Raw genomic sequence first — 22,168 nt, 5'->3', positions numbered from 1 at the left:
GATCCTCTTCCTCCCAGGCCCGGGTTCTTTCTACTAGCTCGCTGTGGGCAGGGAATGTGTCTGTTTATTGTTATACTGTAGTCTCCCAAGCGCTTGGTGCAGTGCTTTGCACACAGTAAGCGCTCAATAAATATGACTGACTGAATAAACAGGCCTCGCTGCTCCCTTTCACTCAAACCACTGGTCAAAAAAGCCGAATCCTCGAGGGAAGGCGGGAATCACGTCTGCCACGCCGGGGGCCTAACAAGGCAGGCGTCGTGGGCTCTGAAGCCCGGGTGTTATAAGATCGGAACCATCGGCCATCTGGAGATATTTCTCCTTGTTCCCTGAGGAGCGAGCGCCGGGACAAACCCACGGCGTGTTCCCGCTCTGCTTCTGCCCTCCCACCGGGAGTCTGTGCCTGCTTCTCTCGGGTTGGGGGGAGGCCGCTTGTTCCTTGCCGCGTTCCCTCCTCGCCCCTTTGGGAAAACGCATCCTTCAGGGATCCAGAAAATAAAAATATCCACCCACCCAGCAAGAGCCGGGCCCCGAGCCTTATGGGTTTTGGTCGGTGAACTGGCAGAGGGGTGGCCAGGCGGAGAGAGGGCGAGGAGTAGAAAGGGAGGCAAAGAAAGAGAGGGGGATTTGGGAGGAAGAGACTTGGGCAGAGCATATGGAACAAGTGCCTTGATTCCGTTGTCAAGTGCTCAGTAATAATGATAATCTTTTAGGTACTTGTTAGGCGCTGCCTGGATCAATCTATCAATCAATCGTATTTATTGGGAGCACTTCGTGTGTACAGAGCACTGTACTAACCGCTTGGGAGAGGACAACAGAACAATATACCAGAGTTGGTAGATCCACTGCCCACCTACAATGTGTTGAAAGCGGTGTGGTCTGCTGCAAAGCGCACGGGGCTGGGAAGCAGAGGACCTGGGTTCTCATCCCGGCCCCATCACTTGTCTGCTGTGTGACCTGAGGTAAGTCACATCACTTCCCTGGGCCTCATCAAATGAGAATTTAATTCCTGATCTCCCTCCTCGTTAGACTGCGAGCCCAAGGAGGGACATGTGCTGTGTCCCACTTGATTTTTTTCTTCTTTTTTGGTTTGGTATTTGTTAAGTGCTTACTATCTGTCAAACACCGTTCTAAGCACTAGGGTATGTACAAGCTAATTAGGTCAGACACAGTCCCTGTCCCCCAGTGCTTAGTATGGTGCTTGACACAGAGTAAGAGGTTGCAAATTTCACCATTAAGTGTGGCAAAGGGAGGAAAGAAAGCAAAGGAGAGAGAAAAAAGAGAGCCCTCAAATCACAAGCTGAGCGAAAGCTGAGAGAGAGAGAAAGAGAGAGAGATGAATCTCACCGCGGGCAAAAATCAATCAAACAGTCAGTGGTATTTACTGAGAGCTTACTGCGTGCAGAGCACTGTTCCCAAGCATTTGGGAAAGGACAATATAGCAGTATTGGAAGACCCTTCCCAGTTCTTGCTAAACTAATCAACCATAGCTGAAAAAAAAGATTAAAGAGCAGAGGTGCCAACTTTGCTCTTGGAGCCTTTGGGGAGAGAATAGGGCACGGGTTTTGGTGGAGATGAAGGCGGGAAAGGGGCCGGCTGCAGGAACTCTTAGGCCAGAAATCTGCCATGCTGGGTCTCTTCAGCCCTGATCAGAAATTCCCAGGTGTTGTCGGAGCGCTGGAATGAGCGAGGCCGGGAGCCCGGCCCTGGCCCATGACAGCCCCTCAATCTCCGTGCCCAGTGGACTGGGCACCTACATAAAATCAAAATGCCATGACAGTGGCAGCAGTCTGTAGCTGTGAGCAGCGTGGGTGACTTGGGAAATGGGCCCGGGGGAGAACTAAAGCCCGACCTGGTGGCAGTAATGATTATGGTGCTATTTACTAAGCGCTCAACAAGTACCAGGCCCTGTACTAAGCTCTTGGGTAGATACAAGATAGGTCAAAAACGGTCCCTCTGTCCCACTCAGGCTCACGGTAGAAGGGAGAAAGAGCCCGGGCTTGGGAGTCAGAGGACCTGAGTTCTAATCCCAGCTTGGCCACTTGGCTGCTGTGTGATCTGGAACCAGTCACTTCACTTCTCTGGCCCTCGGTTTCCTCTTCTGTAAATGAGGATGAAGTACTTCTCTCCCACCTAGCTTGAGAGACTCGTGTGGACCAGGGACCGTGTCCCGGCTGACTATCTTGAACGAACCCCCAGGGCTGAGTACAGTGCTTGGCGCTCAGTAAGCGCTGAACAAGCAGAACGATCATCTTCCTCATCATCAGCAAGAAATACAATCATCACCTTCATCACCACCAAAAGCCACAGTCCGTCAGGGGCAGGCGTTTCTGGTGGTCTCGCCTCCTCTCCCGGCCGGGCCCGTTTCCCCCTCCCCACCCTCTCCCAGTGGGCGCTTTTCCACTTTCAGCCTGCACAGCAACAGCCCCTGGACACCCTCCACCTGCCTCCCTCTTCCCGGACAGGACTGGTTACCGGAAGACCACGGCGGGGATGCGTTTCCAGGACCGGAAGCTGGCCACACTTTCCAACTCCTTATCGGTGATCCAGGCCGGCACGATGAGCTCCTGGGGATAGCTGCTGCACAGCCTGTGGGGATGGAGGAGCAGACACGGTCAGTGGAGAGGAAGCGGGGTGGAGGAAGCCCGGGGGATGGGAGCTCACCATTGGCTTTAAAGCCCTCCATCACCTTGCCCCCTCTGACCTCACCTCGCTTCTCTCCTTCTCCATCCCAGCCCACACACTTTGCTCCTCTGGTGCCGTTAACCTCCTTACTGGGCCTCCATCTCATCTGTCTCGCCGCTGACCCTTGGCCCACGTCCGGCCTCTGGCCTGGAACGCCCTTCCTCCTCAAATCTGCTAAACAACTACTCTCCCCTCCTTCGGAGCCTTACTGAAGGCCCATCTCCTCCAAGAGGCCTTCCCAAACTAAGCCCCACTTTTCCTCACCTCCCACTCCCTTATGTGTTGCCCTGATTTGCTCCCTTTCCTCTTTCCCCATTTCCCAGCCCCACGGCACTTAGGCATAGATCTGTCATTTTCTTTATTTGTTTCGATGTCTGTTCATTTGTACTGATGTCTGTCTCCCCACCTCTAGTCTATGAGCTTGTTGTAGGCAGGGATTGTCACTCTTGATTGTTGTATTGCACTTAGAGAAGCAGCATGGCTCAATGCAAAGAGCCTGGGCTGTGGAAAGGGAGGTCATGGGTTCAAATCCCGGCTCTGCCAATTGTCAGCTGTGTGACTTTGGGCAAGTCACTTCACTTCTCTGGGCCTCAGTTACCTCATCTGTAAAATGGGGATTAAGACTGTGAGCCCCCCGTGGGACAACCTGATCACCTTGTAACCTCCCCAGAGCTTAGAACAGTGCTTTGCACATAGTAAGTGCTTAATAAATGTCACCATTATTATATTATTTCCAAGCGCTTAGTACAGTGCTCTGCACACAGTAAGCGCTCAATAAATATGATTGAATGAATGAACTGAATGAGTGAATGAATAACTGATTGAATAACTGAGCCAAGGTCTGCGGGGGGGCCGGGTGCCTTACTTGTATTTTTCGTTGATGTTGGAGATCCTCCAGGCATTGTTCATATCGAAACCCATCCGCTCCACTTCGTTTTTAAACCTGGACGTCACGTGCTCCCCTGGGAATCCAAAGCAGATGGATGAGGAGATTGTTATATTGCCATACTGTGCTCTCCCAAGTGACTAGTATACTGCCTTGCACACAGTAAGCACTCAATACATCCGATTGAGTATATCCGACTGAATGAGGAGAAACACCGGGACCGTGGGAAAAGGAGAATTCTGTGCTCGGCCGGGGGGAATTGCAACTTGCCAACTAGCACACAGACTCTTCCCCGTTCGGGAGAATATGAATTTGTCGAAATCTCGGCCCTTCCCGCCTTCAAATAATAACGACTGTGGTATTGGTTAGGCGTGTCAGTAGGTACCGAGCACTTTTCTAAGCACTGGGGTGGATCAAATACGTTCAGGTCAGACACAGTCCCCGTCCCACATGGGACTCACAGTCCCAGTGCCAGTCTAAGTGGGAGGGAGAATTGAATCCTCATCTGACAGAGGAAAGTGAAGCTGAAGGAAGTGAGGTGACTTGCCCAAGATCCCAAAACAGGCAAGGGGCAGTCAGGGAAGAGAACCCGGGTCCTCTGATTCCAAGGCCCAGGCTCTTGGTTTTCTTAATGGTATTGGTTAAGTGCTTACTGTGTGCCAGGTACTGTATTAAATGCTGGAGTAGATACAAGTTAATCGGGTTGGACACATCCCTGTCCCACATAGGCCTGGGCTCTTTCCACTGGGCTACGCTGCTTTTTTCCAATAATTCATGTGGCTCACGTAGGACCACTGGCTCAGAAAGTCCCGGCCAGCGGCTGCCACCCTCCCCCAGGGCTGGGAGAGGTGGGCGTGAGGTACTCTGCTAAACGCCTAGCCCAGTGCTCCCCACAGAGTAAGTGCTCAATCAGTATCATTGATGGATTAATTCCCAAGGAGCCAAGCACACTCCTCTATCAGCTGACTACAGCTTTCTTCTCTTTTCAGGGGCAGGGGAGAGGCGTAACCTCCCTGGGTCAGCCTGAGAGGCAGCTTGGCCTAGTGGATAGAGCCCAGGCCTGGGAATCAGAAGGACCTGGGTTCTAATTCCAGCTCCGCCATCGTCTGCTTTGGGACCTTGGGCAATTCACTTCACTTTTCTGGGCCTCAGTGACCTCTTCTGTAAAATGGGGATTGAGACTGTAAGCCCCACATGGGACAGGGACTGTGTCCAACTTGATTCGCTTGTATCCATTCCAGTGCTTAATACGGTCCCTGGCACACAGTTACTGCTTAACAAATACCATTAATATTATTCTATTATTAATAGAACAACTCGAGTGGCCAACAAGGAACTCCACCACGGAGTTGGGGTGCTTATAGAAACATCAGGGCATAATGGATAGAGCAGGGGCCTGAGAGTCAGAAGTCATGGGTTCCAATCCCAGCTCTGCCACTTGTCTGCTGTGTGACCCTGGGCAAGTCTCCTAACTTCTCTGTGCCTCAGTTACCTCATCTGTAAAATGGAGATTGAGACTGTGAGTCCCACAAAGGACAGGGTGGATTTGCTTGTATCCACCCCAGTGCTTAGTATAGTGCCTGGCTCATAGTAAGTGCTTAAATACCCTAATTCAATCATATTTATTGAGCGCTTACTATGTGCAGAGCACTGATTATTATTAAGCATAATAATTATGATTATTATTGTTCAAGGGGGCCTGGTTCTGGTCAGTGCTCACGCCTGTTTTATTTTTTCTGTTTGAAGTTCTAGATGCCTTAAAAAAAATCAGCTCTGAAGATCTGACGACGTCTATGCATGCCACCTGGCTGCTTTGAAAAGAAGCCCCTGCCCTGTACTTTAATAGGGCTCAGCTTCTTAATTAGCTCCCCGGTGCTTTTTTGGCAAGAGGTCATGACCACGAAACCCAGGGGGAAACCACTGTGGGTGGGGCCCAGATCCGGGCTAGCCAACTGCGGCTCCCTTAGCTTGGGTTTGGATGCCACAGAAGGAGTTTGAAGTTCCCTGGTGACCCCGGCTTTGAACGTCGTAGTGAAACCCTCTGCGGAGCTGAATGCTGTCTTCACACTTCTGAGAGGTTAGGTGACTTTGAGCTCCCCGGGAGCGATTCTTTGCACCAATCGAGTCATCAGTGGTACTGTCTGGACACTTAGAGAAGCAGCGTGGCTCAGTGGAAAAAGCCCGGGCTTTGGAGTCAGAGGTCATGGGTTCAAATCCCGGCTCAGCTGTGTGACTATAGGCAAGTCACTTCACTTCTCCGGGCCTCAGTTCCCTCGTCTGTAAAATGGGGATGAAGACTGTGAGCTCCCCGTGGGACAACCTGATCACCTTGTAACCTCCCCAGTGCTTAGAACAGTGCTCTGCACATAGTAAGCGCTTAATAAATGCCATCGTTATTATTATTATTGTTATTAGAGTGTGCAGAGAGAAGCAGCCTGGCCTAGTGGATTTTAGACTGTGAGCCCACTGTTGGGTAGGGACTGTCTCTATATGTTGCCAACTTGTACTTCCCAAGCGCTTAGTACAGTGCTCTGCACACAGTAAGCGCTCAGTAAATACGATTGATTGACTGAGCACAGGCTGGGGAGTCAGAAGGTAACGAATTCTAATCCCCGCTCTGCCACTCGTCTGCTATGTGACCTTGGTCACTTCACCCCTCCGTGCCTGTTAACTCATTTGTAAAATGGGGATTAAGACTGTGAGACTGTTGTGGGAATGGGACTGAGTCCACTCTAATTGGCTATGTTTTCCCCCCACTGCTTACTACAGTGCCTGATACACAGTAAGTGCTTAACAAATACCATCATTATCTCTCTTTTGGCTGTAAACTCATTGTGGACAGGGAATGTCATTGCTTATAGTTACTAATAATAATGGTGTTAAGTGTGTACTATATGCCAGGCACTGTAATAAGGGCTGGGGTGGATACAAGCAAATCATGTTGGACACAATCCCTGTCCCACATGGAGCTCCCAATCTCCATCCCCATTTTCCAGATGAGGAACCTGAAGTCCAGAGAAGTGAAGTGACTTGCCCAAGGTCACACAGCAGACAAGTGGTGGAGCTGGGATTAGAATCCATGACCTTCTCACTCCCAGGCCCGTGCTCTGTCCACTGTGCCATGCTGCCTCTCATGCTGCTTATTGTTTCGTAGTTTCCCAACCGCTCAGTACAGTGGTCTACACACAGTAAACAGTCAATAAGCGGATTATCCCCATTTGCGAGGGGATACTCCGTCAGAGTTGGCAGACACGATGGAAAGGAGTTTCTGTTGGTTGCGGAGGTGCATGAGCAATCGTCGGAGGTTCTTGAGAAGACATGAACTGAACGTTTTTGTTGTTAAAGATATGTACGTAAGTGCTACGTATTGGATTCTCCCAAGCGTTAAATACATGACCCTGCCCACCAGGAGCCCTGAAGCTGCGGGAGGGGGGTGGGTCCCTAGTGGGTTGGGAATGTGGTCAGTTGTCAACATTGATTGTATGCCTGGTGTGGGCAGGGATTGTCCCTATTGCTGAATTGTACTTTCCAAGTGCTTAGTATAGTGCTCCGCACACAGTGAGTGCTCAATAAATATTAATGAGTGAATGAATGTGTCCACCAACTCTGTCATACTGCATTATTGTTCAACCGATGGTATTTATTGAACACCTACTATGTACAGAGCACTGTACTAAGCGCTTGGGAGAGTATGACAGAATTAGCAGACACGTTCCCTGCCCATAATGAACTTATAGGCTAGAGGGAGATAGAGATGTTAATAGGAATACGTGAAGTATAATACATATGTGCTGTGGAGTTGGGGGTGGGCAATTATTAAATGTCCAAAGGTCACAGGTTGAAGCGCACAGGTGACGCAGAAGGGAGAATGAGCCGGGGAAAAGAGGGTTGATTGGGGAAGACTTCTTGGAGGAGGTGGGATCTTTATAATGCATTGAAGGTGGCGAGAGTGGTGGTCTGGTTTATATGGCTCAGTGGAAAGAGCCCGGACTTTGGAGTCAGAGGGCATGGGTTCTAATTCCGGCTCCGCCACTTGTCAGCTGTGTGACTTTGGGCAAGTCACTTCACTTCTCTGGGCCTCAGTTACCTCATCTGTAAAATGGGGATGAAGACTTTGAGTCCCACGTGGGACAACCTGCTCACCTTGTAATCTCCCTAGTGCTTAGAACGGTGCTTGGCACATAGTAAGTGCTTAATAAATGCTATTATTATTATTATAGAGGGAGTTCCAGGTTAGGGGGAGGATGTGGGAAAGGGGTCGGCGGCGAGGAAGATGAGATGGGGGCACAGTGAATGAGCTAGCGCTGGAGGAGCAGACTCAGGGCTGGGCTGCAGTAGGAGGCCAGTGAGGTGAGGTAGGAGAGGGGGAGCTGACTGAGTGCTTTAAATCTGATGGAAAGGAGTTTCTGTTCATTGTGGAAATGAATTGGGTTCTTGAGGAGTGGGGAAGACGTGAACTGAAGTTTTCTGTTGATAAAGCTACGTATATAAGTGCTATGTATTCTCTCAGGCGCTTAGTACAGTGCTCGTCACACAAATGAGCGCCCAATAGATACGGTTGATTCAGCATCCTCGTTGCCCCTGGCAGAGACCCAACCCTGGCCGTCATGGACCATCAGGCTGAGATAGCCGAGGCCTCTAAGTTTAGGGACAAGAGCAAGAAAGCCCTGGTTTGGCCGAGTTATAATAACAATAATTATTCTGGTACTTGTTAATCAATCAATCATATTTATTGAGCGCTTACTGTGTGCAGAGCACTGTACTAAGCGCTTGGGAAGTACAAGCTGGCAACATATAGAGACAGTCCCTACCCAACAGTGGGCTCACAGTCTGAAAGGGGGAGACAGAGAACAAAACCAAACATACTAACAAAATAAAATAAATAGAATTGATATGTACAAGTAAAATAAAATTAAGTGCTTAATATGTGCCAGGCACTGTTCTAAGCGCTGGGGTAGATACAAGTTAATCAGGTTGGGCACAGTCCCTGCCCCACATGGGGCTCACACTCTTCATCCCCATTTTCCAGATGAGAGAACTGAGGCCCAGAGAAGTGAAGTGCCTTGCCCCAAGGTCACCCAGCAGACACGTGGCAGAGCCGGGGTTAGAACCCAGGTCCTTCTGACTTCCAGGCCTGTGTTCTAGCCACTAAGCCGTGCTGCTTCTCACGAACCATTTCCTTCAAGTAGCCACGCTGGACCCAAACTCCTGACCAGACCACTCAATCCGTCAGCAGAGCGCTAACCTTACTGTATGCACAGCAGTGGTTTGAGCACTTTAGAGAGAATGACAGGATAGAGTTGGTGCCCAAGACCCCCATTCACAAGGATCTGACTCTCTACAGGGGAGACAACCACTTTCCCCAGCCCAATTCCCTCGTTAGATCTGGGAAATCTCCAACTCGCTCATCCTGCTCTGTCCCTGTCACGTGCCCCCTGCAACCCCCCATCCCACATTTTTCCATTAGCTTGGATGGGGTTCTGCTTCCAATTTCTCCCTCTCAGGTATGGAGTGGGGCTCCTTCGCGTTCTCATTACTGCTCCTTTTCCTATCGATTCCCTCCAGAGAACCCGGTCATAAGCCTCAACCCAAAGCAGTTTTCTTTTTGGGAAAAAAGAAATGAAATTCCATCCAACGAGATTATCGAGCACCGCATTTCTTATCCCCTTCGAGAGCCAGTTGGCTGTCAGATTTCTGATTCTCTAGCTGAGACCATTAAACTACAAAATGCTTAATGCTTGTGAACTGCAGAAGCCGCGTGGCCTAGTGGGTAATAATAATAATAATACTGGCATTTATTAAGCGCTTACTATGTGCAAAGCACTATTCTAAGCGCTGGGGAGGTTCCAAGGTGATCAGGTTGTCCCACTGGGGGGCTCACAGTCTTCACCCCCATTTTACAGATGAGGGAACTGAGGCACAGAGAAGTGAAGTGACTTGCCCAAAGTCACACAGCAGACAAGTGGTGGAGCCAGGATTTGAACCCGTGACCTCTGACTCCAAAGCCCGGGCTCTTTCCACTGAGCCACGCTGCTTCTCCCAGGCTCCAAAGGACCTGGGTTCTCATCCCGGGTCTGCCTCTTGTCTCCTGGATGACCGTAGGCAAGTCCCTTCACTTCTCTGCGCCTCAGTTACCTCATCTGTAAAATGGGGATTAAGACATTGAGCCCCATGTGGGACAGGGACTGTGTCCAACCCTGTATCAGCCCCAGTGCTTAGAACAGTGCCTGGCACCTCGTAAGCCCTTAACAAATACCATGAAAAGATAAATCGAAGCAGAAGCAGCGTGGCCCAGTGTTAAGAGCCCTGGCCTAGAGACCTGGTAATTAAGAGGACCTGGGTTCTAATCCTGGCTCCACCACTTGCCTGCTGTGTGGCCTTGGGCTAGTTGCCATGCTTCTCTGGCCTCAGTTCCCTCATCTGTAAAATGGGAATTAAGACTGTGAACCCTGAGTGGAACAGGGTTCTGCATCTGACCTGATTACCTCATATTTACACCAGCGCTTAGTAAATTGCCTGGCACAGAGTAAGCGCTTAATACCATAAAATAAAAATAAGGTTTTGAAGGTGTGGAGAGTGGAAGGGAAGAGTGCAGTATAGTGGGGGGTGGCTGTTCTGAGTACCCCATGATACTAATCATAATAACTTTGGTATTTTTTAAGTACTTACTATGTGCCAGACACTGTTCTACGCGCCAGGGTAGAGACAAGCAAACTGGGTTGGATGCAGTCCCCGTCCCACAGGGAGCTTACAGTCTTAATCCTCATTTTCCAAACGAGGTAACTGAGGCCCAGAGAAGTGAAATGACTTCCCCAAAGCCACCCGGCAGACGGGTGGCAGAGCCAGGATTCAAACCCAGGTCCTTGTGACGCCCAGGCGCTAACCGCTAGGACACGGTTCCCCCAGCTGAAGGCAGGGAGCCTGATGGCACCAAGCATCTAAACAAACGGCAGAGAGAGATACGGGTGTGATGCCCCTTACCTGGTCTGCACAGGTCCCCATGCTGCTCCTTCTCGCTGGCATAGACTTCCATGCACCAGGCGTGGTAGGCGAAGGAGAACAGGTCTTCGATCTTGGAGGGAGGCCGGATGGCATTGTTCAGCCGCTTGAGCCACTCCTGGCACTGCTCGAAGGTGGAGAACTGACACCTGTCAAAGGACAGACGGGCCCAAACCTCACCTGGGACTTTGGCGATGACCGACCCACGGACGGTCTCACCCAGAGAGAAGAAAAGCACGTTCATTTCAAAAGCGTCGCAAGGCGACCTGGGAAAATCCAGTCAAGAAAGCCCTAGCGATGCCCTATCTGGATCCTTGCTCCTCGCGACTCGCCGGCCCCCATTTCTGACCCAGGCTGCTTGGTTCGTCTCGCTCCCAACTGGAGAGCAGAGGCCACAGGCTTGGAATCAGTCAGTCCCTCCCTACCTGCTGCCCTCGAGAAGCAGTAAGGCCTAATGGATAGTGCCCGGGCCCAGAAATCAGGAGCTGGGTTCTGATCCCAACTCTGCCACTTGTCTGCTGCGTGACCTTGGGTAAGTCACTTCGCATCTCTGGGCCTCAGTCACCTCCCCTGGAAAATGGAGATTCATTCAATCATATTTATTGAGCGCTTACTGTGCGCAGAGCACTGCACTAAGCGCTTGGGAAGTACAAGTTGGCAACAAATAGAGATGGTCCCTACCCAACAGCGGGACCACAGTCTAGAAGGGGGAGACGGACAACAAAACAAAACACGTGGACTGGTGTCAAGTCGTCAGAAAAAACAGAATTGAGACTGAGAGCACTATGTGGGACAGGGACTGTGTCCGACCCGATTATCTTCTATCTATCCCAGTGCTTAGTACAGTGCCTGGCACATAGTAAGCTCTTATCAAATACCACCATTATTATTCATTTCTGACCCTGCCTTATTCCTTGGGCTTTTTCACCCCCAGAGGTGGGGGACTGTGGGCCTCAGATCAGCCAGTAACCAAACCCTCTGCCTGCAAAAACGCTAAGCTACGTGAGCCCCGCTCCTTGGTGGAACGTGGATGAGTGTGTGCTGCCTCCTCCAACCTTCCTAAAAAGCAGCTACTGTATGTCCTGAAATAGCAAGGCTAAGAAAGTGTCTGTTATACTGTCCTCTCCCAAGGGCTTAGTACAGCGCTTTGCATGCAGTAAGCGCTCAATCAATACAATTTGAATGAATGAATAAGCAAGCATTTCCCTTCCTCCTTGTATCTTATTTTTGGGGTCTGTCTCCCCAGTTAAACCGGGATCTCTTGGAGGAGCCTACATATTCTATGGTACTCTCCCGAACATGCAGCACAGGGCTTTGCACGCAGGAAGCGTTCAATAAATACGACCGAGGGATGGATCGGGTGCTCCTCATCCCTGAGTACTGCAGAAGGAGAGGTGGAGAAATAAAAATAATAACAACAATAACTGTGGTTTTTGCTGAGCTCGTGTAATGTGCTCACTGTGCTAAGCACCAGGGCAGATGCATGTAAAAGGCATGGCTAGACACGTGGGCATACACAAAGCTTTTTTGATGAACGGATCTCTCAATGACCTGCCTCTTAATGAGCCGGGCCGACCCCACCCCCTGCCCTGACCGTCATCCCTCTCAAACACGTATGAACTGTTTGAGAAGGCGAGGGGTGGTAATTCTCCCCCCTCCATTTTCGATTTGGATCCATTTATTTTCCACTGTATGTGTTGCCCATCTACAAATCAAAATGCAAACACATCAGGGTTTCCCCCTACAAGGACAGCCCGGGGCATGTTTGTGTTTGGCTTTAAGACTATTCAGGGGCTGAGCTCGAAGACAGCTACCCACAGCTAAATGGGAACTGGGCCCCATTAAAGGGAAAGGAAGGACCAGCAAGTCCGTCTGATGGCATTCTGGTTTTCCTCTGACAAGGCATTGAATCTCCATTTTACAATTGAGGAAACCAAGGCCCAGAGAAGTGAAGTGACCTGCCCGAGGTCACACAGCAGGCAACTGCAGGGCCGGGATGAGAACCCAAGTCCTCTGATTCCCAGGCCCCTGCTCTTTCCACGAGGCCACACTGCTTCTCCAGTTGAGTGACCTTTTTAAATAAGGAGGGTTATCATTCCCTAATTGGAGTGGAGGCTAGTTGATTCACGACTCTCCAGAGGGAGTTCCAACGGACACACCCGAGGGGAAAAATGGGTCGAATCTGAAAAAACTCCAGAACTCCTGGTTAAATGGAAGTTAAATATTTAACTGGCAACCCAAGGGAATCTGTTTTTCACAGTGGCCTTCGCTCTCAGTCAATTTTTCTTTAACGCTTTAACCCACATCTGTGTTCCCGAAGTATGCAAAAGTTGGGGGGAATCGAGGAATACCAGATCAACAGGGTTCAAAGGACATTTTCTCCTAGCCAGAAGGAGACCATGGCTGTGCCGAACGTAAAATGTTCAGCCCTGACTGGGTCCAGCCATCTGGGGAACGGAAAGCGGACAGGTTTGCGGGAGGGAAGGAAGTATTTTCCCAAGCATGTTGGGAGCGGGGCCGAAACCAGTGTTCGGCTTTGACACCCCCTGCCCACCTTTGGCATTTCCCCAAGAAGTCTTCCATCCCAGAGGGGGAGCGAGTACCTACCTGATCACTTTGCAGTCTTTGCAAGTCAAATGTAACTGAAATATATCACGGCATTCGACGCTCTCTATGAGCTGTAACGGAACCTACAATTAAAAGGATTAAGATGCTTTAGTCCAAGATGGCATTTGTTAAGCACTTACTATGTGCCAGGCACAGCACCAAGCGCTGGGGTAGATACAAGGTAATCAGGTTGTCCCTTGTGGGGCTCACTGTCTTCATCCCCTTTTTACAGACTACACTGTAGACCGTCAGAAACGTTCCCTGCCCCAAGGATCTACCAACTCTGTCATACTGTCCTCTTCCGAGCGCTTCCAATGCTCTGTACCCAATAAGCGCTCCATAAATACCTCTGACTGACTGACCGTTCATGAGGGACTCCTGCGAGGAGACCTCGTTCTCTCTGCCGCTGAAGGCGACTGCTTGTGAGAAACCTCATCTCCGATTCCGCAGGGCGACGTGGGGGGTCTTGATAAATCGTTCCCAGACTGGTTGCCTGAGAACGTGATGGATGTGGCTTGCCTTCCACCGAGGAAGAAATGGACTGTGGGCCTCGGGAGAGACTGTCAGAGAAGGTGCTGGCTGCTGAGGAGGAAGTAGGGGCTTGCTGATAGTGTGCAGGACATTTAGGTGGCGAGGAGGGCTAGGAATCACAGTGGGGCAAAAACCCAAGGTCTCTTCTTCCGCCAGCAAGACACTGCTAAGACTGAGCCTGGGAGATATCCGGGCTTCACCCTTCCGGCCCATCTCAATGGCCTCTGTTGGATTGTGTTTTCCCTAGTAATAACAATGATGGCATTTATGAAGTGCTTACTATGTGCCAAGTACTGTTCGAAGCACTGGGGAGGTTACAAGGTCAAGCGCTTAATACAGTGCTGTGCCCACTCCTGGCTCCACCACTTACAAGCTGTGTGACTTTGGGCAAGTCACTTAGCTTCTCTGTGCCTCAGTGACCTCATTTGTCAAATGGGGATTAAGACTGTGAGCCCCATGTGATTACCTTTTATCTAATCCAGAGCTTAGAACAGTGCTTGGCACATAGTAAGTGCTTAATACCATCATCATCATTATTAGCGCTGAACAAATACCACTTGATCCACTCACTGCCTCTTCACATAAACCCACCAGAATAACTACAGAAAAACAGGAATCTCTGAAAGTTAGGGAATAATAATAATAATAACCGTGGTATTTATTAAGCACTTGCTATGTGCTTCACTGTACTAGGCACTGGGGTGGATACAAGCAAATCGGATTAGACTCAATCCCTGCCCCATGTGGGGCTTGCAGGCTCAATCCCCATTTTCCAGATAGGGAACTGAGGCCCAAAGAAGCTGAAGTGACTTGACCAAGGCATGGCAGACAAGTGGCAGAGCCGGGATTAGAACCCATGACCTTCTAACTCCCAGGCCGGCTTTATCCACTCCACCATGCTTCTTAGGGAATGTAGAATACAGATAGTTACAAGTCACTATGGACACAGCTATGAATCATAAATTGCATAATATGAATCACTCATTTCTACTGATGTCTGTCTCCCCTTCTAGGCTTTAAATTGGGTGGAGGCAGGGAACGTGTCCGTTTATTGTTATACTGTACTCTCCGAAGTGCTTAGTACAGTGCTCTGCACACAGTAAGTGCTCAGTGCATACTGGTGATTGATTGACTGACCGAAAGGTTGATGCTAAACTGTTGAACCACATTGTCAGACACCCCGGCAGTTACCATTAAAAACCAGCTGCTAAGTAATTTGGTGTTGTAGAAGAAGTTAGGAAAGACCGATTTTAAAAATACTGAAGCTGCTCTTCGTATACAAGCATGCAAAATGACAGACCAGGAAGAACATGGATGCATACAAGGAAACACCTACCTTGGTGAGTAATCACATCTCCACCCCGCTCCACACACCCTGTTCTCCCCCAGACACACCTTCCTCATTTTAATTCTCTCCCAAATCAGTTTTTTAAAAAATGGTATTTGTGCTTACCATGTGCCAGACACTGTGCTGAGTGCTGAGGAAGATAGGAGGTATGGCTACAGTCCCTTTCCCACATAGGGCTCACAGTCTTTATCTCCATTTTCCTGAACCGGGAACTGAGGCCCAGACAAGTCAAGTGACTTGACCCAGGTCACGCAGCAGGTAAATGGCTGAGCCGGGATTAGAACTCAGGTCCTTCTAACTCCCAGGTCTGTGATTTATCCACTAGGCTGAGCTGCTTCTGTGCCAAGTTGATCTCTGGTTGACCAGGTATTACTTTCCCTGGAGATCTGGCAGGAGAGGGGCAGGCTAACCTTTCCAGGATGATTATGGGGGGACAACTCTGAGCTGAAGTGAGGATTCGGGCTGAGTCTGCACTCCCCGATTCTCCCCTGACCCTAGGATGCTGACCATGTCACTCTCTCCTCAGGACCTCTCCACCTCCTTTTGCGTCTCCACCTGTTTTAGTCAGTCTTTAGACCGTAAACTCATTGTGGGCAGGGAACGTACGGGTTATATTGCTTTACTGTCCTCTTCCAAGCGCTCAGCACATGGAAAGTGCTCCATAAATATGATCGCCTGACTTTAGTCCTCCTCTCTTTAGTTGGCCCCTCCTTTGTCTTGTGCCTGTCAGAAATCCTCTCCCGCTCCACCAAGTTCATGCCGAAAACACAGCAAAGACAATCGGTGCGGTTAGTCTACTCCTCAAAAGGCCGCGAATCACTTTGTTGATGCTGCTGCCGTAAGGGCACCCGACTGAATAAAGCGGTGGAGAAGCAGTCCCCTTTTTTAGTAAGCATGCATTGCTGGTAAATAGATCTATAAGTACACTGCTGTCACGGGGCATACGAGCCCATGCTTGCAAAAAACAGCATCTGGCCTTCGATTGCTGCTACTATAGAAGCAGCTCCAGTCCTACGATCATTTTGAAGTCAGGAAGTGATTTCAGACTGACTGACCGAATCCAATCCCCTCCTCACAGTTGGTGAGAGGTCCTGTTTTCTGGCTGGCTGTTTCACAGTGGCGATATTGCAGGGGCGGGGCGATGGATAAAGGTTGGCAGAAAAATGGGCTTGCGTCTTCCCCGAGGGAGGACTCTTCCAAGGGTGACTGTCTACGAGAGCCGGGAGCCCAAATGGTCCGACCCCGTCCCCTTCCCGGCCTTTCTGGAAGGCCTCGCGCCCCTCTTTCTTGGGAGAGCCTCTGGTGGGTCCGACAGGACGGGAGTAGCATCTTTCTGGCTTCGGGCCTGCCCGGGAGTGTTAACGGACAGTCGAGGCAGAGGCCAGGGGGAGAATACCCACATGGACAGCCTGAGAGCTGATTAGTGGGTAGAGGTACTTGAGCAGGAAAGGTCCGCCTGCAAGCGGGAGCTTGGGGATGCTTTCTAAACGCCACCCTTGGGATTCAAGCCGGCGTTTTGGGAAAGCCGGGGCCGGGAGCTAATCCCAGAGTCGGCCAGGCCCTCACATCATCTCCCGCTGAATCACGACGCTCTGAGTACAACAGGGAGCCGTGGGTGTTCTTTCCTGATGGGGAAAAGGGCCCATGGGGGCAGTCCCTTCCTAATAACAATAATAATAATAGTAATTGTAGTATTTGTTAAGCGCTTACTATGTGCCAGGCATGATCCTAAGCATTAGGGTGGATACAAGCAAATCGGATTGGACTCAGTCCCTGTCCCACGTGGGGCTTGCAGACTCAGTCCCCATTTTACAGATGAGGGAACTGAGTCTCAAAAATAGCCAAAGTGACTCGTCCAAGGTCACACATCAAACAAGTGGCAGAGCGGGCTCTCAGACCCAGGCTCTGTCCACTACGCCATGCTGCTTCCTGCCACACTGCAAAGGAGGGCCTCTTTCACACCACACGATCCCGTTACGGGGCCCGGGTGGGATGAGGGGATCCCAGGCTCAGGTTACTTACTGGCATCTCACACGCAGTCGATTGACAGGCGGTCTGTCAGATGACAAACGGAACACAGGATTAAGAGGACGGCTCAGGGAAACCACTTGAATTCTTAACTGAGTTTCAGCTTAATACCTGCCCATGTTGTTCATGATCATAATAACGATGATGAATTATGCCGGTGGCATTTGGTAAGCACTTGCCCTCCTTGGCTCAATAATTTAGCAAGCGGTTTAGTCACCGAAAAAGGCATTACGTATTCAATTCCATTTTGGAGGATGGGATTCCCCTCAACCCCCGCAAAATCCATATGAACCTGCCCCATTGCCACAGAGAGGACGTAAAAATCACAAAGGCTCCTGGGTTCAGAAAGGCAGCTCACTGTGGGCAGGGAATGTGTCTTGTTTATTGCTCTATTGTATTCTCCCAAGCGCTTAGTACAATGCTCTACACACAGTAAGCGCTCAACAAATACGAATGAATGAAAAGGCAGTGTGGTTCTTCCTGGACATAAACCGACATGTACATTTAGGATCACACCCCAGACAAACCTGGTAATTGTCCTGACAGGAAAGCACACTTCCAGCCTCCAGGTAAGGCCCACAGATTAAAATGAATTTACATTCAAATGGTCCAGAAGTGGTTAGCAATAACCTGTACCTCAAAAACTATTTTACAAGCAGATTCCCCTACACTTTGTGCTCAACAAAATGTGTCCCCGTGCTAGAGGATTTGATTTTTTTCTTTTTGGAATCAGTTCATGGCATGAAGCCGAAGTCCCTGAGAATGAGAACGAGAGCAATTACTATTGGCACACTTGCAGGTCCTTTGATGGTCACAGAAACAGTGTGGCCTAATGGGTAGAGCCAGGAACTGGGAGTCAGAAGGATCTGGGTTCTAATCCCTGCTCCGCCACTTGTCTGCTGTGGGCTTTTGGGCAAGTCACTTCACTTCTCTGCACCTCAGGTACCTGATCTGTAAAATGGGGAATGAGACTGGGAGTCCACATGGGACATGGTCTGTGTCCAACCCAATTCCCTCGTATCCACCCCAAAGTTTAGTACAGGGTCTGGCATGTACGATGCGCTTACCGAGTACCATAAAATAAAATAAATATATTTCCTTCAAGAGGCCTTCCCCGATTAAACCCTCTTTTCCCCGGTTCCCTCTCTCTTCTACGTCTTCTAATGCGCTTGGATCTGTGTTCTTTGGGCATTTGTTATTCGCCCCAACCTCAGCCCCACAGCCGTTGCGTTCATACCTATAAATTATCTATTATAAACCATTTATATTAATCCCTGTCCCATCTCCAGACTGTAAGCTTATTGTGCCTACAAGCTTTGTTGTACTGTATTGTCCCAAGAACTCAGTATAGTGCTCTGCACGTGGTAACTGCTCAAGAAATATCACTGAAGGCTTGACTGATTTGGGGAATCTCCTAAGCAGGTTGCAGGGCAGCTGCAGGATGCTAAATCAGGATTCGTTCCCAGAGGAGAGAGACGAACAGAGGCTGCCAACTGCCAGGCCTGCCAACTTCTGCCAAGATTTCAGTGATGAGAAGGATTTCGTTCTACCCAGAAGGAGGCCATTTTTTTCACTTTCTGGAGGTTGTCACGTTTCTGAGGGACCCGACAGAGACAAGAAGACCAAAGGTATGCTGTCGCACCGGGTTCTTAGTCCCGACTTTTGGCTGCTGCTAATGCTTCCTATTTTCCAGTTGATTTTCACCCTATTTTTCTCATCCCAAGGGAGAGACTTGGGAGAAGTTTAGGCAGGTTCAGGGGTAACCCCTTAAACTTCAGCTTCCTCTAGGACTAACCCTACCCCCACCCCACCCGATCGGAGTTACGATGACTGGCTAAAGATGACATACATTTTGGAGAATTCGGGGATTTACAATGGTGGGGGACAAACTGACCCTTTATATTCTTGGAGCATAATGGAAACTTCCATTTGCTGGAAGCCTAAGGGAAATCCCTGCATTTTTTTCCCTAAAAAATGCACAACTGTTCTGGCTATCGATCCAAGTAGACAGTGATTTGAGGAACTGGTGGGGGTTGCGAGCTCCATGGATTTTTGACATCTAAGCATTGATGAGCTGCTGGAAAGTAAGATGCTGGGACTCCCACCTTTTTCTATTATGATATTTGTTAAATTCATACCATGTGCCAGGCACTGTACTAAGCGCCGGGGTGGATACAAAATCATCCAGGATGGACACAGCCCATATCCCACATACAGTTCACATTTTAATCCCCATTGTACAGATGAAGTAACTGAGGCACAGAGAAGTGAAGTGCCTTGCCCAGGGTCACGTAGCAGACGAGTGGCAGAATCAGGATTGGAACCCAGATCCTCTTAACTTCCAGGCTTGTGCTCTTTCCACTAGGCCACGCTAGTGGCCCAAAGGTGGTGGAGCCATTTCCTAAACAAACCACAATTATTTATTTATTTTTTCTTTTAAAAGGCATTTGTTAGGTGCTTATTGTGTGCCAGGCACTGTACTAAACTCTAGGGTAGATACAAGGTAATCAGGTTGGACACAGACCAGGTCCCACATGAGGCTTATAGTCATAACCCCCACTTCACAGCTGTGGTAACTGAGGCTCAGGGAAGTAAAGTGACTTGTTCAAGGTCTCCCAGCAGACAAGAGGAAGAGCTGGGATTAGTACCCAGATCATCATCATCATCAATCGTATTTATTGAGCGCTTACTATGTGCAGAGCACTGTACTAAGCGCTTGGGAAGTACAAATTGGCAACATATAGAGACAGTCCCTACCCAACAGTGGGCTCACAGTCTAAAAGGGGCTCCCAGGCCCGAGCTCTTTCTGCTAGGCCACGTTGCTTCAAAAGGCTACAGAAGTCCTTTGGTCACGTCAGGGTGTGTGGAGAAATGCCAGCTGGTTATGCCGGAGCTAATTCCATGCCAAACCCGGGTGCGCTTTCCCCGCTCTCGGGAACGGGCATGGATTTCCACGGCAACGGGATTGACTGTGATGTCCCGGCAGCGGGAGGGGCACTTACGTTAACAAGAGACTCCTTGAACTTGATGTGAAGTCGGTAGTTGGAGAGGGCGATAACAGCATCCTCAGCTCGCCCCACGTATTCCGTGCTCTCACCGTGCAGCTCCAGGAAGGGCACCTTTGGGAGGAGAGAAGACATCCTGTTAGCACTTCTTTGTTTTTTTTATATGGTATTTGTTAGGAACTTATATGTGCGAGGCACTTTTCTAAGCACTGGAGTGGATACAAGCTAATCAGGTTGGACACAGTCCCTGTCCCAGATGGGGCTCACGCTCTTGATCCTCATTTTATAAACGAGGGAACTTAGGCCCTGAGAAGTGAAGTGACTTTGGCCCGAGGTCACCCAGAGGACGTGGCGGAGGCGGGATTAGAACTCGGGTCCAGGATCCGGGTACCAACTCATTTCTGAAGGAGCAAGGTGTCCCATACCTGGGCTGACAGAATGAAGAGCGGGGACCAAGCCGAGAATTTCTCTCACTCATTCATTCATTCAGTCATACTTACTAAGTGCTTTCTGTGTGCAGAGCACTGAACTAAGCACTTGGGAAAGTTCAATACAACAATAAACTGTGACATTCCCTGCCCACAACGAGCTCACAGTCTTTGCGGGCATCACAGCGTGGGTGCTGAAAGTTTGCAAATCAGATGAACACCAGCGGGGTAGCCTGGCCCGAGAAAACCCGGGCCTGGTTGTCAGAGGACCTGGGTTCTAATCCTGGCTCTGCCGCTTACCTGCTGTGTGTGAATTCGGGCAAGCCACTTCATTTCTCTGGGCCTCAGTTTCCTCTACTATAAAATGGGGATTCAATCCCTGTTCTCTCTCCTACTGAGACTGTGAGCCCCATGTAGGACAAGCACCATTGTCTGATCTGATTAACTTGTATGTATCCCAGGACTCAGACGGTGTTTGACCCATAGTAAGCACTTAACAAAGGCTTACTATGATTAAATAATAATTTAAAAATTGGGCAAAATGGCTCAGGCTCAATAATTCTCCTTATCACTTCAATCAATCAACCAATCAATGGTATTAACTGAGTGCTTACTATGGGCATGGCACTGTACTATGCGCTTGAGAAAGTACAGTAAGACGAAGTTTTGGACATAAACCCTGCCCACAATCTACAGGGGGACACAGCCATTAAAATAGACTAAGGATTGGAGAAATAGTGGAATATAAGGACATTTACATAAGCGTTGTGGGGCTGGGATATTAAGATGCTTAAGGGGGAAACAGCCAAGTGCATAGTCAAGGCAGAGGGGAGGGCAGAGAGGGGAAATAAAGAGCAAAGGCAGGGAAGGCCTCTTGGAGGAGATGATGGGAATTTAGGAGGGTTTTGGAGTTGGGAAAATCCAGTCATACTGGCCTTTTCATAGTCCCGGTATTTACTGGGCACTCACTGGTTGCAATATCTGGAACTAATTAATTGTTGTATCTCTTGAGCACTTACTCTGTGTCAAGCACTGTACTAAATGCTGGGGTAAATACAAGATAATCAGGTCCCACAAGGGGCTCACAGTCTATGAAGAAGGGAGAACAGGCACTGAAACTGCAGATGAGGGAACTGAGGCCAAGAGAAGTGAAGTGACTAGCCCGAGGTCACCCAGCAGACAAGTGGCGGAGCTGGGATTAGAACCCAGGTCATCTGTCTCCCAGGCCACGGTGCTTCTCATAGTGCTCCCGTGAGAGGTACAAAGCCAAAAAGGAACACAGCCCCTTCCCAAAAAGAGCTTATGTTACAACGGGGGACACCAGCGTGAAAATACTTCCCTACCTGTCAAAAATCAATTACCGAATCCACAATGGAGAAAATATATGTATCCACAGGCCGAGGATGGGTCTAAACAAGTGCCCGTGGGCTCCAGATGGCTGATGAGCCAATACCACTTGAGATGCGGGGAATTCATCGAGAAAAGGCCTGGTGGAATTTTGGAGGGTTTTGCCTCTGGGGTGACCTGGTGGGGGCCAGTCAGGTTTGGAGAGGGAATTCCTTTCATTTCTTCAAAGACCGGGAGGGTCCAGGGGCTTGGGAGTCAGAGGTCATGGGTTCTAATCCCGGCTCCGCCACTTGACAGCTGTGTTACT

General features: G+C 49.6%; 1 protein-coding gene across 2 annotated transcripts in view; it reads right to left on the bottom strand.

Annotated features, from left to right (window-relative positions):
- Positions 1-22,168, bottom strand: part of MTMR3 (myotubularin related protein 3) — a 105,302-nt gene that overhangs the window by 15,907 nt on the left and 67,227 nt on the right. For both annotated transcript variants that reach the window (XM_038763588.1, XM_038763589.1), the window contains exons 6-10: positions 20,084-20,200; positions 13,175-13,257; positions 10,550-10,716; positions 3,548-3,644; positions 2,473-2,586 (exon numbers count right to left, since the gene is read on the bottom strand). In XM_038763588.1, the coding sequence (XP_038619516.1) occupies positions 2,473-2,586; positions 3,548-3,644; positions 10,550-10,716; positions 13,175-13,257; positions 20,084-20,200 (578 nt within the window). The remainder of the gene's footprint in view (positions 1-2,472; positions 2,587-3,547; positions 3,645-10,549; positions 10,717-13,174; positions 13,258-20,083; positions 20,201-22,168) is intronic.

This window comes from Tachyglossus aculeatus, chromosome 21, assembly GCF_015852505.1.
Source record: "Tachyglossus aculeatus isolate mTacAcu1 chromosome 21, mTacAcu1.pri, whole genome shotgun sequence".
In the NCBI taxonomy this organism is placed as follows: Eukaryota; Metazoa; Chordata; class Mammalia; order Monotremata; family Tachyglossidae; genus Tachyglossus; species Tachyglossus aculeatus.
The sequence above is the reverse complement of the archived record's forward strand: the minus strand, read 5'-3'. Positions and strand labels throughout refer to the sequence as shown.